Consider the following 19097-nt stretch of genomic DNA (forward strand, 5'->3'; position numbering starts at 1 on the left):
TATGGTATAGTCGACGGAAGGTTTTGGAGGAGGTGAGAGGGAATGCCATAAGGTCAGAGTACAGAGAGCTAGTCTTGGAAGGGTAGGAGTGATCGTCAAAGACAAAGTTCCTCCTCCTAATCATTTGAATATGCTCAAGTCTTTGCATCATTAAAAAAAATGACTGCTGCTACACTGTCCCCAGCTCCATCTACCTTTCTATCAACAGGTCCCTCCCTTCTTCTCTTCATGGCCAGTTATTTTGTAGAATGTTGCTCGGTATGGGTTTGTCTGGTGTTTCCTCATGATTTGGTTAAGATCATGCATTTTTTTTTTTTTTTAGCAATAATGTGAAATTGATACATTTCATTGCTGTATGTTAACTGATCACTTGGTTAAGGTGGTATCTACCAGGTTCCTTCACTGCCGTGTTATTTTTTCCCTTTGTCGCTTATAAATATCTTGTTGGGGGAGATTTTCTTGAGTCTTTGCAAATATCCTGTTTCTCGTCATACTCTTTTTTTTTTTTTTTTTTCCGATACGCGGGCCTCTCACTGTTGTGGCCTCTCCCGTTGCGGAGCGCAGGCTCCGGACGTGCAGGCTCAGCGGCCATGGCTCACGGGCCCAGCTGCTCCGTGGCATGTGGGATCTTCCCGGAACGGGGCACAAACCCGTGTCCCCTGCATCAGCAGGCAGACTCTCAACCACTGTGCCACCAGGGAAGCCCTTTCATCATACTCTTACCCACTAATTTTACCATGCATTGATGATTGTTGCTTCCAACAGTTATTACTATGGTGTGTGCCAAATCGTGACTTTCTATTTCTATCCCTCATTCAGAGTAGAGGTTCTTAACTTGAGGTCTCTACTGTAGACATATACCTGTGTGCATTTTACTCTGGAGAAGAGGTGCAGCATTTATTTATCAGGTTTTCAAGAGGTCTTTTTCTATCCATCACTCCTTTTCAACTATATGATCACAGCACCTAACTCCATTAAGGTAGATGAAAGGAATCCTTTGTGTATTTGACTTCTGCTTCTGATCTCTCTCTGTAGCTTATTCCAGATTCCTCTGGAAAGGTGCAATGCATAATTGACCAAGGTCTCCTGGAGTAAATAAAAGCAGATGCAGTGTCTGTTGTCCTGTGTTGTCAAGATTTTGTCTTTCCTGGCCCACAGTTGGGAAACCACTAAATTTTGATATACATATCTCTAGTTTCATCTCAGAAAACATGTATTTTCATCTCTATGAAATGTTTAAAAATTAAATACAGGGCTTGCCTTGTGGCGCAGTGGTTGAGAGTCTGCCTGCCGATGCAGGGGACACGGGTTCATGCCCCGGTCCGGGAAGATCCCACATGCCGCGGAGCGGCTGGGCCTGTGAGCCATGGCCGCTGAGCCTGCGTGTCTGGAGCCTGTGCTCTGCAACGGGAGAGGCCACAACAGTGAGAGGCCCGCATACTGCAAAAAAAAAAAAAAAAAAAAAAAAAAAAAAAAAGGTAAATACAATATTTAGTCTGTTCTATAACTAAGATTGATAAAAATTTTAGTTTTTTAAATATAATATTGCCACAAGTTGTGATAACTTAGTTTTCTTTCTTTTTTTTTTTTAAATTGAGGTACAGCTGAGTTTCTTTTTATTATGAGCTGTGTTTTCTTGGAGTAAATAGATTCTTGTGAAAGAAAGCTTAATTGAGACCTTATTTGAAACATGAATTTTTATAAGAAGTAGTTTATGTTTTATTTTTAATGTTCTGGAAGCCATTTCTATAAATTTGTCCTTTTCTCAACTAGCAAAAATGAGATTCTTATTTTTTTTGTCCTTTAGGAGATACTAAGTCACTTCTATCCATGCATTTAAAAAAAATAAAGCTGCTACCACAGATAGTCAGTTTTGTAGGTTATTCATGAATTGATCTATTTTTAAAATAGGATGATCATCTTGAGTCCAATTGTGGTTTTCATAAAAGTTTATTTTTTTATGATAGTACATAGACACTTGAAATGAATTCTGCAATATAGTGCAGAATTCAACAGCTTATTAAAAGGAGGCTTGATTAAGCAATGTCTGTGTTTTTTGCACAGTTGGAAAGTCAATGCTTTGCTATTTGAGAAATTTCTTTGTATATTTAGTCTCTAAAAAAAAAATAGAGATAGTCTTTTTCCTCCCTTCAGATATTCAGATTGTTTGGGAGTGAATTACTATAGGGAAAATTAAATTTTAAGCAAAGGGGTCAGTATAAAACAGACAGATTTTTCTAGTAAAGCAGTATGGTATATATAAGCATGGGGGAAATCTCAACCAGTTCACTGTCATAAAAATACCACGTGTGTGGCAACTAATATCAGGAAAAGTATTGGAATGATAAATGCCATACTGTGGTAGACATATATGTTAAGTTAAGGAGCTTGGGCTTAGAAGGGAGGAGATCTGAGACTTAAGGAGGGCCTGAATTAGAGGAGTGGTAGAAGGAATGAGTTCCAGAAATATTAAAGAAGTCCAATCAGCAGGACATGGTGATAAATTGAATGTAGGAGATGAGATAGGAATTGAGGACCTGGCATGGGTGTATGGTGCTCCCACCTTAAACAGAAAGATAAGAGAAAGAGAAGGTTTTGGGGGAAATCTGATGTGTTCAGTGTTGTACAAGAGAGCCTGAGGTGCTTCTAGAGTCTGGTTGGAGACATCCATGTGACAGGACTATGTGGTGGGGCTTGCGGGGAGCCTGAGGTTGAGTTGTTAGCATAACAGTGGTGGTTGCAACTATGTGATTAAGTATGATTACTCAGGCCAGACCTTACAGAATAAGAAGACTTTGGGGTTAAAGATGTAGTTCTGGCACCACCTATATGGAATGGGCAAGCAGAAAAGAAAGTTTTTTTTTAAGAGAATACAGTGCCATAAAGACCAAAAAAGGAGACTTCTAAGGAGAGAGTGATAACATAAATTTAACAGCATTAATCCTAGTCATGTTGTTAAGTACACAGGAGAAATGTCACTGAGGTTTTCTTTTTTTTTTTTTTAAATATTTATCTATTTGGCTGCACCAGCTCTTAGTTGCAGCACATGGGATCTTCATTGCCACATGCGGGATCTTTTAGTTGCGGCCTGCGGGATCTTTAATTGTGGTATGCGTGATCTCTAGTTGCGGCATGCGGGATCTAGTTCCCTGACCAGGGATCGAACCCGGGACCCCTGCATTGGGAGCGTGGAGTCTTAGCCACAGGACCACCAGGGAAGTCGCGAGATTTCCTTTTTTTTTTTTTTTAAAGCAGATTTTCAAGCATTTTGACCAAAAGGTAGATTTTTCTATTTTGTTCAGCATCTATCAGTTAAAGAAAGAGTTTTTTCACATCTTTAGTACTTTTTAAAAAATTATATTTTTCCTGCTTCTTACTATTTGGGGCCTACTTTATTTCCTATTTTTCTCTATTTCTAATTTTCTTAAACTTGGAAGACTTATAGGACTATGGTTATGATCAACCTGCCATAGGCCAATGTAAAACCTGACTCTTTTCTGTTTTGGTAAGTTGTTAATGTTGTCAGCATCGAACATGACGCTAAATCTGAATCCATTTTGATGGTGACTCATTTAAAACATCACAGTCTTTTTTTCCTTTTTTTAAAATTTTTATTGGAGTATAGTTGCTTTACAATGTTGTGTTAGTTTCTACTGTATAGCAAAGTGAATCAACTATATGTATACATATATCACCATATCCCCTCCGTCTCGTGTCTCCCTCCCACCCTTCCTATCGCACCCCTCTAGGTGGTCACAAAGCATCGAGCTGATCTCCCTGTGCTATACAGCTGCTTCCCACTAGCTATCTATTTTACGTTTGGTAGTGTATATATGTCAGTGCCACTCTCTCACTTTGTCCTAGCTTACCCTTATCCCTCCCTTTGTCCTCAAGTCCATTCTCTACGTCTGTGTCTTTATTCCTTTCCAGCCCCTAGGTTCTTCATAACCATTTTTTTTTTTTAGATTCCATGTATATGTGTTAGCATACGGTATTTGTTTTTCTCTTTCTGACTTATTTCACTCTATATGACAGACTATAGGTCCATCCACCTCATCACTACAAATAACTCAATTTTGTTTCTTTTTATGGCTGAGTAATACTCCATTGTATATATGTGCCACATCTTCTTTATCCATTCGTCTGTTGATGGACACTTAGGTTGCTTCCATGTCCTGGCTATGGTAAATGGAACTGCAGTGAACATTGTGGTACATGACTCTTTTTGAATTATGGTTTTCTCAGGGTATATGCCCAGTAGTGGGATTGCTGGGTCATATGATAGTTCTATTTTTAGTTTTTTAAGGAACCTCCATACTGTTTTCCATACTGGATATATCAATTTACATTCCCATAAACAGGGCAAGAGGGTTCCTATTCCTCCACACTGTCTGCAGCATTTATTGTTTGTAGATTTTTTGATGATGGCCATTCTGACTGTTGTGAGGTGATACCTCATTGTAGTTTTGACTTGCATTTCTCTAATGATTAGTGATGTTGAGCATTCTTTCATGTGTTTGTTGGCAGTCTGTATTATCTTTTTTGGAGAAATGTCTATTAAGGTCTTATGCCCATTTTTGGATTGGGTTGTTTGTTTTTTTGATATTGAGCTGCGTTAGCTGCTTGTAAATTTTGGAGACTAATCTTTTGTCAGTTGCTTCATTTGCAAATATTTTCTCCCATTCTGAGGGCTGTCTTTAGGTCTAGTTTATGGTTTCCTTTGCAAAATGCAAAATGTTTTAAGTTTCATTAGGTCCCATTTGTTTATTTTTATTTCTATTTCCCTAGGAGGTGGGTCAAAAAGGATCTTGCTGTGATTTATGTCTTAGAGTGTTCTGCCTATGTTTTTCACAAAGAGTTTGATAGTGTCTGGCCTTACATTTAGGTCTTTAATCCATTTTGAGTTTCTTTTTGTGTATGGTGTTAGGGAGTGTTCTAATTCCATTCTTTTACATGTAGCTGTCCAGTTTTCCCAGCAGTACTTATTGAAGAGGCTGTCTTTTCTCCATTGTATAGTCTTGCTTCCATTATCAAAGATAAGGTGACCATATGTGTGTGGGTTCATCTCTGGGCTTTCTATCCTGTTCCATTGATCTATATTTCTGTTTTTGTGCCAGTGCCATACTGTCTCTATTACTGTAACTTTGTAGTATAGTCTGAAGTCCGGGAGTCTGATTGCTTCAGCTCTGTTTTTCTTTCTCAAGATTGCTTTGGCTGTTCGGGGTCTTTTGTGTTTCCATACAAAGTGTGCAATTTTTTGTTCTAGTTCTGTGAAAAATGCCATTGGTAGTTTGATAGGGATTGCATTGAATCTGTAGATTGTTTTGGGTAGTGTAGTCATTTTCACAGTGTTGATTCTTCCAATCCAAGAACATGGTATATCTCTCCATCTGTTTGTATCATCTTTAATTACTTTCATCAGTGTCTGATAGTTTTCTGCATACAGGTCTTTTGTCTCCTTTGGTAGGTTTATTCCAAGTATTTTATTCTTTTTATTGCAGTGGTAAATGGGAGTGTTTTCTTGATTTCACTTTCAGATTTTTCATCATTAGTGTGTAGTAATGCAAGAAATTTCTGTGCATTAATTTTTTGTCCTGCTACTTTACCAAATTCATTGATTAGCTCTAGTAGTTTTCTGGTAGAATCTTTAGGAATCTCTTCGTATTGTACCATGTCATCTGAAAACAGTGACAGCTTTACTTCTTCTTTTCCCATTTGGATTCCTTTTATTTCTTTTTCTTCTCTGATTGCTATGGCTAAAACATCCAAAACTATGTTGAAAAACAGTGGTGAGAGTGGGCAACCTTGTCTTGTTCCTGATCTTAGTGGAAATGGTTTCAGTTTTTCACCATTGAGAATGAAGCTGGCTGTGGGTTTGTCATATATGGCCTTTATTATGTTGAGGTAGGTAGCCTCTGTGCCTACTTTCTGGAGGGTTTTTATCACAAATGGGTGGTGAATTTTGTCAAAAGCATTTTCTGCATCTGTTGAGATGATCATATGGTTTTTATCCTTCAATTTGTTAATATGGTGTATCACATTGGTTGATTTGCGGATATTGAAGAATCCTTGCATTCCTGGGATTAACCCTACTTCATCATGGTGTATGATCCTTTTAATATGCTGTTGGATTCTGTTTTCTAGTATTCTGTTGAGGATTTTTGCGTCTTTGTTCATCAGTGACATTGGCCTGTAGTTTTCTTTTCTTTTGACATCTTTGTCTGGTTTTGGTATCAGGGTGATGGTGGCCTTGTAGAATGTGTTTGGCAGTGTTCCTCCCTCTGCTATATTTTGGAAGAGTTTGAGCAGGACAGGTGTTAGCTCTTCTCTAAATGATTGGTAGAATTCTCCTGTGAAGCCATCTGGTCCTGGGCTTTTGTTTGTTGGAAGATTTTTAATCACAGTTTCAGTTTCAGTGCTTGTGATTGGTCTGTTTATATTGCCTATTTCTTCCTGGTTCAGTCTCAGACGGTTGTGCTTTTCTAAGAATTGGTCCATTTCTTCCAGGTTGTCCATTTTATTGGCATATAGTTGCTTGTAGTAATCTCTCATGATCCTTTGTATTTCTGCAGTGTCAGTTGTTACTTCTCCATTTTCATTTCTAATTTTGTTGATGTGAGTCTTGCTTTTTTTCTTGATGAGTCTGACGAATTGTTGTTTATCTTCTCAAAGAACCAGCTTTTAGTTTTATTGATCTTTGCTATCATTTCCTTCATTTCTTTTTCATTTATTTCTGGTGTGATCTTTATGATTTCTTTCCTTCTGTTAACTTTCTGTTTTTTTTTTTTTTTGTTCTTTCTCTAATTGCTTTAGGTGTAAGGTGAGGTTGTTTATTTGAGATTTTTCTTGTGTCGAGCTATGCTTGTATTGCTATAAACTTCCCTCTTAGAACTGCTTTTGTTGCATCACATAGGTTTTGGGTCGTCATGTTTTGTCATTTTTTCTAGGTATTTTTTGATTTCCTCTTTGATTTCTTCAGTGATCTCTTGGTTATTTAGTAGTGTATTGTTTAACCTCCACGTGTTTGTATTTTTACACATTTTTTTCATGTAATGATATCTAATCTCATAGCGTTGTGGTCAGAAAGATACTTGATACAATTTCAATTTTCTTAAGTTTACCAAGGCTTGATTTGTGACCCAAGATATGGTTTATCCTGGAGAATGTTCCATGAGCACTTGAGAAGAAAGTGTATTCTGTTGTTTTTGGATGGAATATCCTATAAAAATCAATTAAGTCCATTTTATTTAATGTGTCATTTAAACCTTGTGTTTCCTTATTTATTTTCATTTTGGATGATCTGTCCATTGGTGAAAGTGGGGTGTTAAAGTCCCCTGCTAGGATTGTGTTACTGTCGATTTCCCCTTTTATGGCTGTTAGCATTTACCTTATGAATTGAGCTGCTCCTGTGTTGGGTGTTTAAATATTCAGTATTGTTATATCTTCTTCTTGGATTGATCCCTTGATCATTATGTAGTGTCCTCTCTGTCTCTTGTACTTGTCTTTATTTTAAAGTCTATTTTGTCTGATATGAGAATTGCAACTCCAGCTTTCTTTTGATTCCCATTTGTATGGAATATCTTTTTCCATCCTCTCACTTTCAGTCTGTATGTGTCCCTAGGTCTGAAGTGGGTCTGTTGTAGAGCATATACGCAGGTCTTGTTTTTGTATCCATTCAGCCGATCTGTGCCTTTTGGTTGGAGCATTTAATCCATTTACATTTAAGGTAATTATCGATATGTATGTTCCTATTACCATTTTCTTAATTGTTTTGGGTTTGTTATTGTATGTCTTTTCCTTCTCTTGTGTTTCCTGCCTAGAGAAGTTCCTTTAGCATTTGTTGTAAAGCTGGTTTGGTGGTGCTGAAGTCTCTTAGCTTTTGCTTGTCTGGAAAGATTTTAATTTCTTCATCGAATCTGAATGAGATTGTTGCTGGGTAGAGTAATCTTGGTTGTAGGTTTTTCCCTTTCATCACTTTAAATATGTCCTGCCACTCCCTTCTGGTTTGCAGAGTTTCTGCTGAAAGATCAGCTGTTAACCTTATGGGGTTTCCCCTGTATGTTATTTATTGCTTTTCCCTTGCTGCTTTTAATATTTTTTCATTGTATTTAATTTTTGATAGTTTGATTAATACGTGTCTTGGCATGTTTCTCCTTGGATTTATCCTGTATTGGCCTCTCTGTGCTTCCTCGACTTGATTGACTATTTCCTTCCCCATATTAGGAAAGTTTTCAACTATTATCCCTTCAAATATTTTCTCAGTCCCTTTCTTTTTCTCTTCTTCCTCTGGGACCCCTATAATTCAAATGTTGGTGTGTTTAATGTTTTTTCCAGAGGTTTCTGAGACTCTCCTCAATTCTTTTCATTCTTTTTTCTTTATTCAGCTCTGTGGTAGTTATTTCCAATATTTTCTCCTCCCAGTCCCTTATCTGGTCTTCTGCCTCAGTTATTCTGCTATTGATTCCTTCTAGAGAATTTTTAATTTCATTTGTTGTGCTGTTCATCATTGTTTGTTTGCTCTTTAGTTCTTCTAGGTCCTTGTTAAACATTTCTTGTATTTTCTCCATTCTATTTTCATGATTTTAGATCATCTTTACTATCATAACTCTGAATTCTTTTTCAGGTAGACTGCCTATTTCCTCTCCATTTATTTGGTCTGGTGGGTTTTTACTTTGCTTCTTCATCTGCTGCATATTTCTCTGTCTTCTCATTTTGCTTAACTTACTGTGTTTTGGGGTCTCTGTTTCACAGGCTGCAGGTTTGTAGTTCCTGTTGTTTTTGATGTCTGCCCCCAGTGAGTAAGGTTGGTTCAGTGGGTTGTGTAGGCTTCCTGGTGGAGGGGACTAGTGCCTGTGTTCTTGTGGATGAGGCTGGATCTTGTCTTTCTGGTGGGCAGGACCATGTCCGGTGGTGTGTTTTGGTGTGTGTGAACTTAGTATGATTTTAGGCAGCCTCTCTACTAATGGGTGGGGTTGTGTTCCTGTCTTGCTAGTTGTTTGGCATGTGGTGTCCAGCACTGGAGCTTGCTGGTTATTGAGTGGAGCTGGGTCTTAGCATTGAGATGGAGATCTCTGGGAGAGCTCTTGCCGATTGATATTATGTGTGGCTGGGAGGTCTCTGGTGGTCCAATGTCCTGAACTTGGCTCTCCCAACTCAGCGGCTCAGACCTGACACCAGGCCAGAGTACCAAGACCCTGTAAGCCACGCAGCTTAGAAGAAAAGAGAGAAAAAAAAGCAAGCAAGCAAGAAATAAAATAAAATAAACTTATTAAAGTAAAAAATTTTTTAAATTATTAAAACAAAAAAAAAGAAGAAATCAACCAAACCAATAAACAAATCCACCAATGATAGCAAGCACTAAAACTAAGATAAACATAGAAATCATAAACTATTCAGTTGCATACAGCAAACCCCAAGTCTATACTTGCTCCCAAAGTCCACTTCCTTAATTTTGGGATGATTCATTGTCTGTTCAGGTATTCCACAGATGCAGGGTACATCAAGTTGATTGTGAAGATTTCATCCTCTGCTCCTGGGTCTGCACTGAGAAATTTCCCTTTCTCTTCTTGTTCGCATAGCTCCTGGGGTTCAGGTTTGGATTTGGCCCTGCTTCTGCGTGTAGGTTGCCCTGTGGTGTCTGTTGTTCGCCCAGACAGGAGGGGGTGAAAGAGCGGCTGATTAGGGGGCTCTGCCTCACTCAAGGACGGGTGCGGAATGCAGGGCCTGCCTGCGGTGGCAGAGCCCGGCATGACCTTGCAACAGCCTGAAGCGTGCTGTGTGTTCTCTCTGGGTACTTGTCGCTGGATCACGGGACCCTGGCAGTGGCAGATTGCACATACTCCTGGGAGGGGAGGTGTGGATAGTGACCTGTGCTTGCACACAGGATTCTTGGTGGCGGCAGCAGCAGTGTTAGCATTTCATGCCTGTCTCTGGTGTCCGCACTGATAGCTGTGGCTCGTGCCCTTCTCTGAAGCTCATTTAGGCAGTGTTCTGAATCCCCTCTTCTCACGCACCCTGAAACAATGGTCTCTCGACTCTTAGGCAGCTCCAGAGTTTTTCCTGGACTCCCCGCCGCTAGCTGTGGCACACTAGCCCCTTCAGGCTGTGTTCACGCCGCCAACCCCAGTCCTCTCCCTGGGATCCGACCTCCGAAGCCCGAGCCTCAGCTCCCAGCCCTGCCCACCCCCGCGGGTGAGCAGACAAGCCTCTCTGGCTGGTGAGTGCTGGTCCACACCGATCCTCTGTGCAGGAATCTCTCCGCTTTGCCCTCTGCACCCCTGTTGCTGTGCTCTCCTCCATGGCTCCGAAGCTTCCCCCCGACCCAGCCCCCGTCTCCGCCAGTGAAGGGGCTTCATAGTGTGTAGAAACTTTTCCTCCTTCACAGCTCTCTCCCAGTGGTTCAGGTCCTGTCCCTATTCTTTTGTCTCTGTTTTTTCTTTTGCCCTACCCAGGTATGTGGGGAGTTTCTTGCCTTTTGGGAGGTCTGAGGTCTTCTGCCAGGATCATACTTTTTTTTTTTGCAGTACGCGGGCCTCTCACCGCTGTGGCCTCTCCTGCCGTGGAGCACAGGCTCTGGACACGCAGGCCCAGCGGCCATGGCCCACGGGCCCAGCTGCCCCGTGGCACGCGGGATCCTCCCGGACCGGGGCACGAACCTGTGTCCCCTGCATCGGCAGGTGGACTCCCAACCACTGTGCCACCAGGGAAGCCCCGTAGATGTATTTTTGATGTATTTGTGGGGAGAAAGATGATCTCCATATCTTACTCCTCCGCCATCCTGGAGGTCCTCTGACCCATATCTTCTTTATCCATTCCTCTGTTGATGGACATTTAGGTGGTTTCCATGTCCTGGCTATTATAAATACTGCTGCCATGAACATTGGGGTCCATGTGTCTCTGAATTATAGTTTTCTCTAGGTATATGCCCAGTAGTGGGATTGCTGGGTCACATGGTAGTTCTATTTTTAATTTTTTAGGAAACCTCCATACTGTTCTCCATAGTGGCTGTATCAATTTACATTTCCACCAACCGTGCAAGAGGGTTCCTTTTTCTCCACACCCTCTCCAGCATTTAGTGTTTGTAGATGTTGTGATGATATGGCCATTCTGACTGGGGTGAGGTGATATCTCATTGTAGTTTTGATTTGCATTTTTCTATTTAAAAAAAAGCAAAACAAATACCATATGTATCACTTATATGTAAAATCTAAAACAGCCAAACTCATGAAAACAGAGACTAGAATGGTGGTTACCAGGGACTACGGAATGGGGGATGTGGGAACATGTTGGTCAAAGGGTACAAACTTCTAGTTATTTGATGAATAAATTCTCAAGATCTAATATACAGCATGGGGTTATAGTTAATAATAGTGTGTTATACTCAAATAACTTATAAATTTATACATCAATTATACCTCAGTAAAGCTGAAATTTAAAAAAAATTAAAAATAAATAAATAAAATAAAACCTCACAGTCTGCACGTGTTCTCACCTAGTTTATCTGATCTTCACAAAAATCTTGATAGGACAGATTGTAATCTTCATTTCTCGTTTCTATCAATAGTTAAGTAATCTGCTTCCTTAATTGCATTACTGATCCAAAGATAGCTCTTAGTTTTCTGTTTCATTGGAGCTATATCTAAAATGTTACAGCTGAAATGGGAAGTAGCCACATGGCACAGGGAGATCAGCTGGGTGCTTTGTGACCACCTAGAGGGGTGGGATAGGGAGGGTGGGAGGGAGACGCAAGAGGGAGGAGATATGGGGATATATGTATACATATAGCTGATTCACTTTGTTATACAACCGACACTAACACACCATTGTAAAGCAATTATACTGCAATACAGATGTTAAAAAAATTTTTTAAAAATAAAATTTACAGCTGAAAGGAGCCTTAGAGATCACCTCTTCTAATCACTTCATTTTACAAATGGGTAAGCAGGCCTAAAGAGAGAAAATTACTTGCTTAATATCATATTGGCCGGAAAAGCAAAACTATGATCTAGAACCCAGCTTTCCTGACTCCCGGTCCCTATAATAAGAACCACAGTTTAATTTGCATTACAAGTAAAATCAGGCCATGCTCCCCTGTGTTTCATAATCTCATATTGCTTTTGTTTCTTGGAAATAGTGTGCAGTTCGTGCAGCCACAGAAGGTAGAACTCTCGTTTTGGAAGGATTGGAGAAGGTGGAGAGGAATGTTCTTCCTGTTTTGAACAACTTGCTGGAAAATAGGGAGATGCAGCTTGAAGATGGACGCTTCCTGATGTCTGCTGAGCGTTACGACAAACTTCTCCAAGTAAGAAAAGAAAATTTTGACTGCTTTGTCTTAGCTGTTGAGCTGTGGGTTGGCCATTTGTTGTATAAGACATGATTGTGTCAGAACGCGGACACATGTTTAGGTGGTGCATATCTTGGACAACCGCCTGAAGTCAGTCATGCGTTTGCAGTTTCGTATGGCTCTTCTGTTTTCCACATCACGTTAGAAGACCTCCCAGATTTTTACTTCTGTTTGCTTATCTAATAACTATTCTTTCTTTCTCTCTTTTCTCCTTTTAATTCTTCTTCCCTTTCTCCCTCCTTTTCCATCTTCTTTTTCCCTTCTCTTCTTTCTCTCAACAAGCCTAATAGCTTCTAGACTGTGCTGGGCACCAGGAAGACAAAGCTGAATAAAGTCCACTTGTTGGGTTCAAGAAGCTCAAAGCCCAGTAGATATTGACAGAAATGAGTAAAATATTTAAAGATACCCTGAAGGTCCCAGCTACCAGCATCGCCTGCCTGAGTTGTTTGTAAGAGCTTCGCAACTGGAACCCCTGCTTCCATCCTGGCTCCCCCAGGGCAGTTAGTGATCGCTTTAAACCACGAGGCAGAACAGGTTGTTCCTCTGCTATAAACCTCTGATGCCTTCCTGCTCTACTCAGAATATAATCTAAAATCCTCACAGTGGAATACAGGGTCTTGGGTGATCTGGGCCATTACTGCCTCTTTGGCCTTACCTCCTTCTATTCTCCTTTTTCATTCCACTGCAGCTGCTAGTATTCTTTTTATTGTACCATAAACTGCTGGATATGCATTATCAGTGCTTTGCACGGGCACTTTGCTCTTCTGGAATGGTTTTCTCCCAGATATCTGCCTGGCTCATTCCTCTATCCCTTTCAAGTCCTTGCTCAAATGTAATACAGGCATACCTTGTTACGTTGCGCTTTGCTCTAGTGTGCTTTGCAGATATGGCGTTATTTACGAATTGAAGGTTTGTGGCAACCCTGCGTCAAGCAAATCGATGGGCACCATTTTTCTAACAGCATTTGCTTACTTCATGTCTCTGTGTTGCATTTTGGCAATTGTAACAATTTTTCAAACTTTTTCATTGTTATTATATTTGTTATGGTGATCTGTGATCACTGATCTTTGACGTTACTGTTGCAGTTGTTTTGGGGCTCCTCGAACCACACCCATGTAAGATGGTGAACTTCATCAATAAATGTGTGTTCTGACAGCTCCACTGATCAGCTGTTCGTTCCCCACTCTGTGTCCCTCTTATTGGGCCTCCCTGTTCCCTGAGACACAACAATATTGAAATTAGGGCAATTAATAATCCTGCAGTGGCCTCTAAGTGTTCAAGTGAAAGGAAAAGTCGCTTGTCTCTCACTTTACATCAAAAGCTAGAAGTGGGGCTACCCTGGTGGCGCAGTGGTTGAGAGTCCGCCTGCCGATGCAGGGGACATGGGTTCGTGACCCAGTCCGGGAGGATCCCACATGCCGCGGAGCGGCTGGGCCCGTGATCCATGGCTGCTGGGCCTGCACGTCCGGAGCCTGTGCTCCGCAACGGGAGAGGCCACAACAGTGAGAGGCCCGCATACCGCAAAAACAAACAAACAAATAAACAAACAAAACAAAACAAAAGCTAGAAGTGATTAAGCTTAATGAGGAAGGCATGTTGAAAGCTCAGACAGGCCAAAAGCTTGGCCTCTTGCGCCAGTTAGCCAAGTTGTGAATGCAAAGGAAAAGTTCATGCAGGAAAGTAAAAGTGTTACTCCGTGAACACACAGATGGTAAGAAAGAGAAACAGCCTTATTGCTGAAGAAAATTTTAGTGGTCTGGATAGAAGATCACACCAGCCACAACATTCTCTTAAGCCAAAGCCTAATCCAGAGGAAGGTCCTAACTCTCTTCAATTCTTTGAAGGCTGAGAGAGGTGAGGAAACTGCAGAAGAAAAATTTGAAGTTAGCAGAGGTTGGTTCATGAGGTTTAAGGAAAGAAGCTGTGTCCATAACATAAAACTGCAAAGTGAAGCAGCAAGTGCTGATGTAGAAGCTGTAGCAAGTTATCCATAAGATTTAGCTAAGATAATTAATGAAGGTGGCTACACCAAACATCAGAGATTCTGTGTAGATGAAACAGCCTTTTATTGGAAGAAGATGCCATCTAGGACTTTCATAGCTGGAGAGAAGTCGATGTCTGTCTTCAGAGCTTCAAAGGACAGGCTGACTCTCTTGTTAGGGGCTAATGCAGCTGGTGACTTTAAGTTGAAGCTAATGTTTATTTACCATTCTGAAAATCCTAGGGCCTTTAAGAATTATGTTACATCTTCTCTGCCTGTGCTCTATAAATGGAACAACAAAGCCTGGATGATAGCACATCTGTTTACAGCATGGTTTATTGTTAAGCTCACTGTTGAGACCTACTGCTCAGAAAAAAAAATTCCTTTCAAAATATTACTGTTCATTGACAATGCGTCTGGTCACCCAAGAGCTCTGATGGAGATGTACGATGAAATTCACATTGTTTTCATGCCTACTAACACAACATTCATGCTGCAGTCCATGGATCAAGGAGTAATTTCGACTTTCAAGTCTTATTATTTAAGCAATACATTTTGTAAGGGTATAGCTGCCATAGTAATTCCTCTGACATATCTGGGCAAACCTTCTGGAAAGGATTTGCAGCTGTAGATGCCATTAAGGGCATTTATGATTCATAGGAAGAGATCAAAATATCAGCGTTAACAGGAGTTTGGAAGAAGTTGACTCCAACTCTCATAGATGACTTTGAGATGTTCAAGAGTTCAGTGGAGGAGGTAACTGCAGAGGTGACAGAAATAGCAAGAAAACTAGAATTAGAAGTGGAGCCTAAAGATGTGACTGAACTGCTGCAATCTCAGGATAAAACTTTCACAGATGAGGAGCTGCTTGCTATGGATGAGCAAAGAAAATGGTTTCTTGAGTTGGAATCTGCTCCTGATGAAGATGCCGTGAAGGTTGTTAAAATGACAACATATGATTTAGAATTCAGAGCATAAACTTAGTTGATAAAGCAGAAGCAGGGTTCGAGAGGATTGACTCCAATTTTTTTTTTTTTTGCGGTACACGGGCCTCTCACTGTTGCAGCCTCTCTCGTTGCAGAGCACAGGCTCCAGACATGCAGGTTCAGCAGCCATGGCTCACGGGCCCAGCCGCTCCGCGGCATGTGGGATCTTCCCGGACCGAGGCACGAACCCGTGTCCCCTGCATCGGCAGGCGGACTCTCAACCACTGCGCCACCAGGATTGACTCCAATTTTGAAGGAAGTTCTACTGTAGGTCATACTATCAAACAGAAGTGCCTGCTTCAGAGAGTCGATTGATGCAGCGAGCTTCACTGTGGCCTTATTTTAGGGAACTGCCATGGCCATCCCAGCCTTCAGCAGCCACCATCCTCATCGGTCAGCAGCCACCAACACCGAGGCAAGATCCTCTACCAGGCCAAAGCTGACTGTTCACTGAAGGCTCAGAAGATGGTTAGCATTTTTTAGCAATAAAATATTTTTAAATTAAGGTATGTGCATTTTTTAGACATAACACTGTTGCATACTTCATAGACTACAGTGTAGTGTAAACGTAACTTTTGTACGAACTGGAAAACCAAACAATTTTTGTGACTCACTTTATTGCAATAGGTGTTTTATTGTGGTGGTCTGAAACCGAACCTGCAGTATCTCCGAGGTCTGCCTGTATTACCAATGAAGCCTGCCCTCACCCTTTTATTAAATACTTCAATGTGCCCTGTGCCCCCATACTCCTTTACTCTGCTCTATATTTTTCCACAGAGTCTTCTAATATCCCACATGATTTATTTACTTATGTTTTTAGCTCATTGTCTGCCTCCCTCTACTAGATCATACTTTCACTAGGCCAGGAATTTCGTCATTGTTGTCATCTCAAACTTTAGAACAATGCCTGGCACCTGGTAGATGCTCAATGTCTATTTGTTGAATTAATAAGTGCAATGAAGTCTTTAGATGCCGTGACATAAGAGGGTATAAAGAGGACAACAGCAAGGGACTGGGGGGCTCTTCACAGGCTGAAGAACAGTGAAGAAACATTGGAAGGGTCAGGCAGAGAAGGAAGGTATGACATTTAACAGGTGACTGCTGTGGACCAGTTACTTTCATTTTCACATGCATTATCACATTTAACTTTCGTAACAGCCATAGTAATATGGGTGGTATTATTTCCACTTTATAGATAAGAAAATTGAGGCTCAGAGGGTATGATAATAAGTTTTTGGTCCCTTAGCTAGAATGTGCACCAAGCACTAGAGCCAGGATTTGTGACTCCGAAATCTACGCTGTTTCCGGTCTCAGGTCCACCGTGTAGTAGTTGCAGGAATGTGGGCAAGTTATGTAACTCCTTTGCACGTCAGTTTATTCATCCATGAAAAGGAATTAAATGTCTATTGGGATTGTGGTGAAAAATAAATGAGAAAAATTCATGGAAAGTGCTTATCATGTATTAAGTTTTCAAAGAATGTTACTTATTATTATTAATATACCTTGGTAGAAATATATCCATAAACATAGTTATTTATTGAAGGTCCCTGGGCAGTCTCTGCTCTGCTGGTGGTCTACCCCTCTAGAACTACCATTTTACAACTTCTAGCTTGAACCAGTTTATTTTCCTTGCTCTTCCAACTGTTCCTTTGTGTTATTGACTAGGGTTTAGAGATCTGACCCACATCGCCTTTGTTCCTGGATGCTTCTCCTTTCAAACACCAGTCTTCATTCTGTGAGCCTTCCCTGGTATCCTGTTCCTGATTCCATTTTGCTCCCTTCCTTGACAGTTTGGCTTCAAGAGCGTTCTCCAATACAGTTTACCCAGCAGTCAGGACATAAACTCCTTAGCCTGACTCTTGCAGTTGTGATCTCTATCATTATGCTGTAATTTTTGATTTCTTACTCTTTTAGAATCATACCAAAACAGAATTGGATGCTTGGAAGATTGTCCGAGTTAGTGAAGATTTCCGAGTGATCGCCTTGGGCTTGCCAGTACCTAGGTACTCTGGGAATCCATTAGATCCCCCGCTCCGGTCTCGATTTCAAGCCAGAGATATTTATTATCTACCCTTCCAGGTAAGTAGGAACAAGGATAATTTATTTTATTTTTAAATTTTTATTTATTTTTAATTGAAGTATAATTGATTTACAATATTAGTTTCAGGTGTTCAACATAGTGATTCGATATTTTCATAGATTATACTTCATTTAAAGTTATTCTAAAATATTGGCTACATTCCCTGTGCTTGTAGCTTATTTTATACATAGTAGCTTATATCTCTTAATCCCCTCTTCTATCTTGCCCCTCTTCCCTTAAGGATAATTTATTTTTTAAATAGTTTTCCTGTTTATAATAAATTCAATTACTATAAAAATGTTACTGTGTTTGTAGATGTCCCCCTCAGTAGTTGATGGAAAGAAAAATGGATACAAAGGTAAAGAAAATCTCTGGAAACTGGAAAGAAAAGTTATTGTGGTATTATTTGTCTGAAAGATTTTTTTAAAAGACCAGCTCTTCTTTTAGAAATGACATGTATCAAGAAATGATTTTTTGCTATTAATTACATAGTGTCTGATTAATTAAAAGGTTGAATTATGTCTGTCAAACATTTGCATTTAATCTGTTACATTCCTTATTAATCAATTTGATTTGTTTTATGTTATTTTAGGACCAACTTAAACTGTTGTATTCAGTTGGAGCCAATGTTTCTGCTGAGAAGTAAGTATTTCAGATATATATATGGACACTTAACATTGAATTTGTTTTGCCCATTCATTGATCAACTGATTCATTCATTCATTCAACAACCGTTTGAAGAATTTTTCAGTAGCTATGGAACCAGCTAATGATAAAGTTGATAAGACATGGTCTTTGATGCAAGAAACTCAAGACCTAGTAGAGTTTACAGATATGTGTATAAATACCTCACTTTAACAGTGTGGTAAGGGCCATAATTTCAGAGTATTGGGGGATGTTGTGGTTGAGACTTTATAAGGGCCATTTGAGATGGGTCCTAAAGAATGAGTAGGCTTTTGACTGATAGAGAATGGAATTAAGGAATTCTAAGAAAAAGTTTTTAAAGCATGGCATGAGAATATATGCCTTATTCTTGGGTCTGTGAAAAGCTCCCAGAGGCTGGAGTTTGGACTTAGGTTGAGAAAGGTGGGAGGTGACGCTGGCAGAGTAATTTTGGGCCAGGTTATGAAAAACCTCACATATTGGGACAGATTTAAGAAATATATCTGTGAACCTAATCAGCTTGAGTTTGAAATGGAATATTATAATATGGAACTATTCCCTAAGAATTAAATAGTGGATGTCAACTTTTTCAATTAATTAAATTGGCCCAGCTATTTTATATGTAACAGATTTTATGTATTATAACTATTAGAATAAAATTTAGTATCACTTCTTGTTTTCCCCTAGAATTTCTCAACTCTTATCCTTTGCCACCACTCTCTGTTCCCAAGAATCTTCTACTCTTGGACTTCCAGATTTTCCTTTAGATAGTTTACCAGCTGCAGTTCAAATCCTGGTATGTATAAAATAAGTTAATGACTGGTATACCCAAATGTGGCAAAGAAAGCTTAAAAGTTAACCCTTGGAGATTAATCATTTCCATTTGCCTTGTTATACTCCTCTATAAATATTGCAAGGCCTGAGATTAATTTGCTGTGCAGCCCAGGAAGCTGTGCAGAGACCAGTGATGTGTTCTGAGTCCTTAAAGAGCTTACAGTCTTGGACGGGGGAAGGTAGACATGCAGCTCAGGTGAAAGTTCCACA

At 40.1% G+C, this 19097-nt stretch overlaps 1 protein-coding gene across 1 annotated transcript in view; it reads left to right on the top strand.

The window, feature by feature from the left end:
- VWA8 (von Willebrand factor A domain containing 8) overlaps positions 1-19097 on the top strand; it is a 387125-nt gene that overhangs the window by 79352 nt on the left and 288676 nt on the right. Inside the window, exons 8-11 of the mRNA XM_032610892.1 lie at positions 12134-12301; positions 17225-17389; positions 17983-18032; positions 18741-18849. Coding sequence (XP_032466783.1) covers positions 12134-12301; positions 17225-17389; positions 17983-18032; positions 18741-18849 — 492 coding nt within the window. The remainder of the gene's footprint in view (positions 1-12133; positions 12302-17224; positions 17390-17982; positions 18033-18740; positions 18850-19097) is intronic.

This window comes from Phocoena sinus, chromosome 18, assembly GCF_008692025.1.
Source record: "Phocoena sinus isolate mPhoSin1 chromosome 18, mPhoSin1.pri, whole genome shotgun sequence".
NCBI lineage: Eukaryota > Metazoa > Chordata > Mammalia > Artiodactyla > Phocoenidae > Phocoena > Phocoena sinus.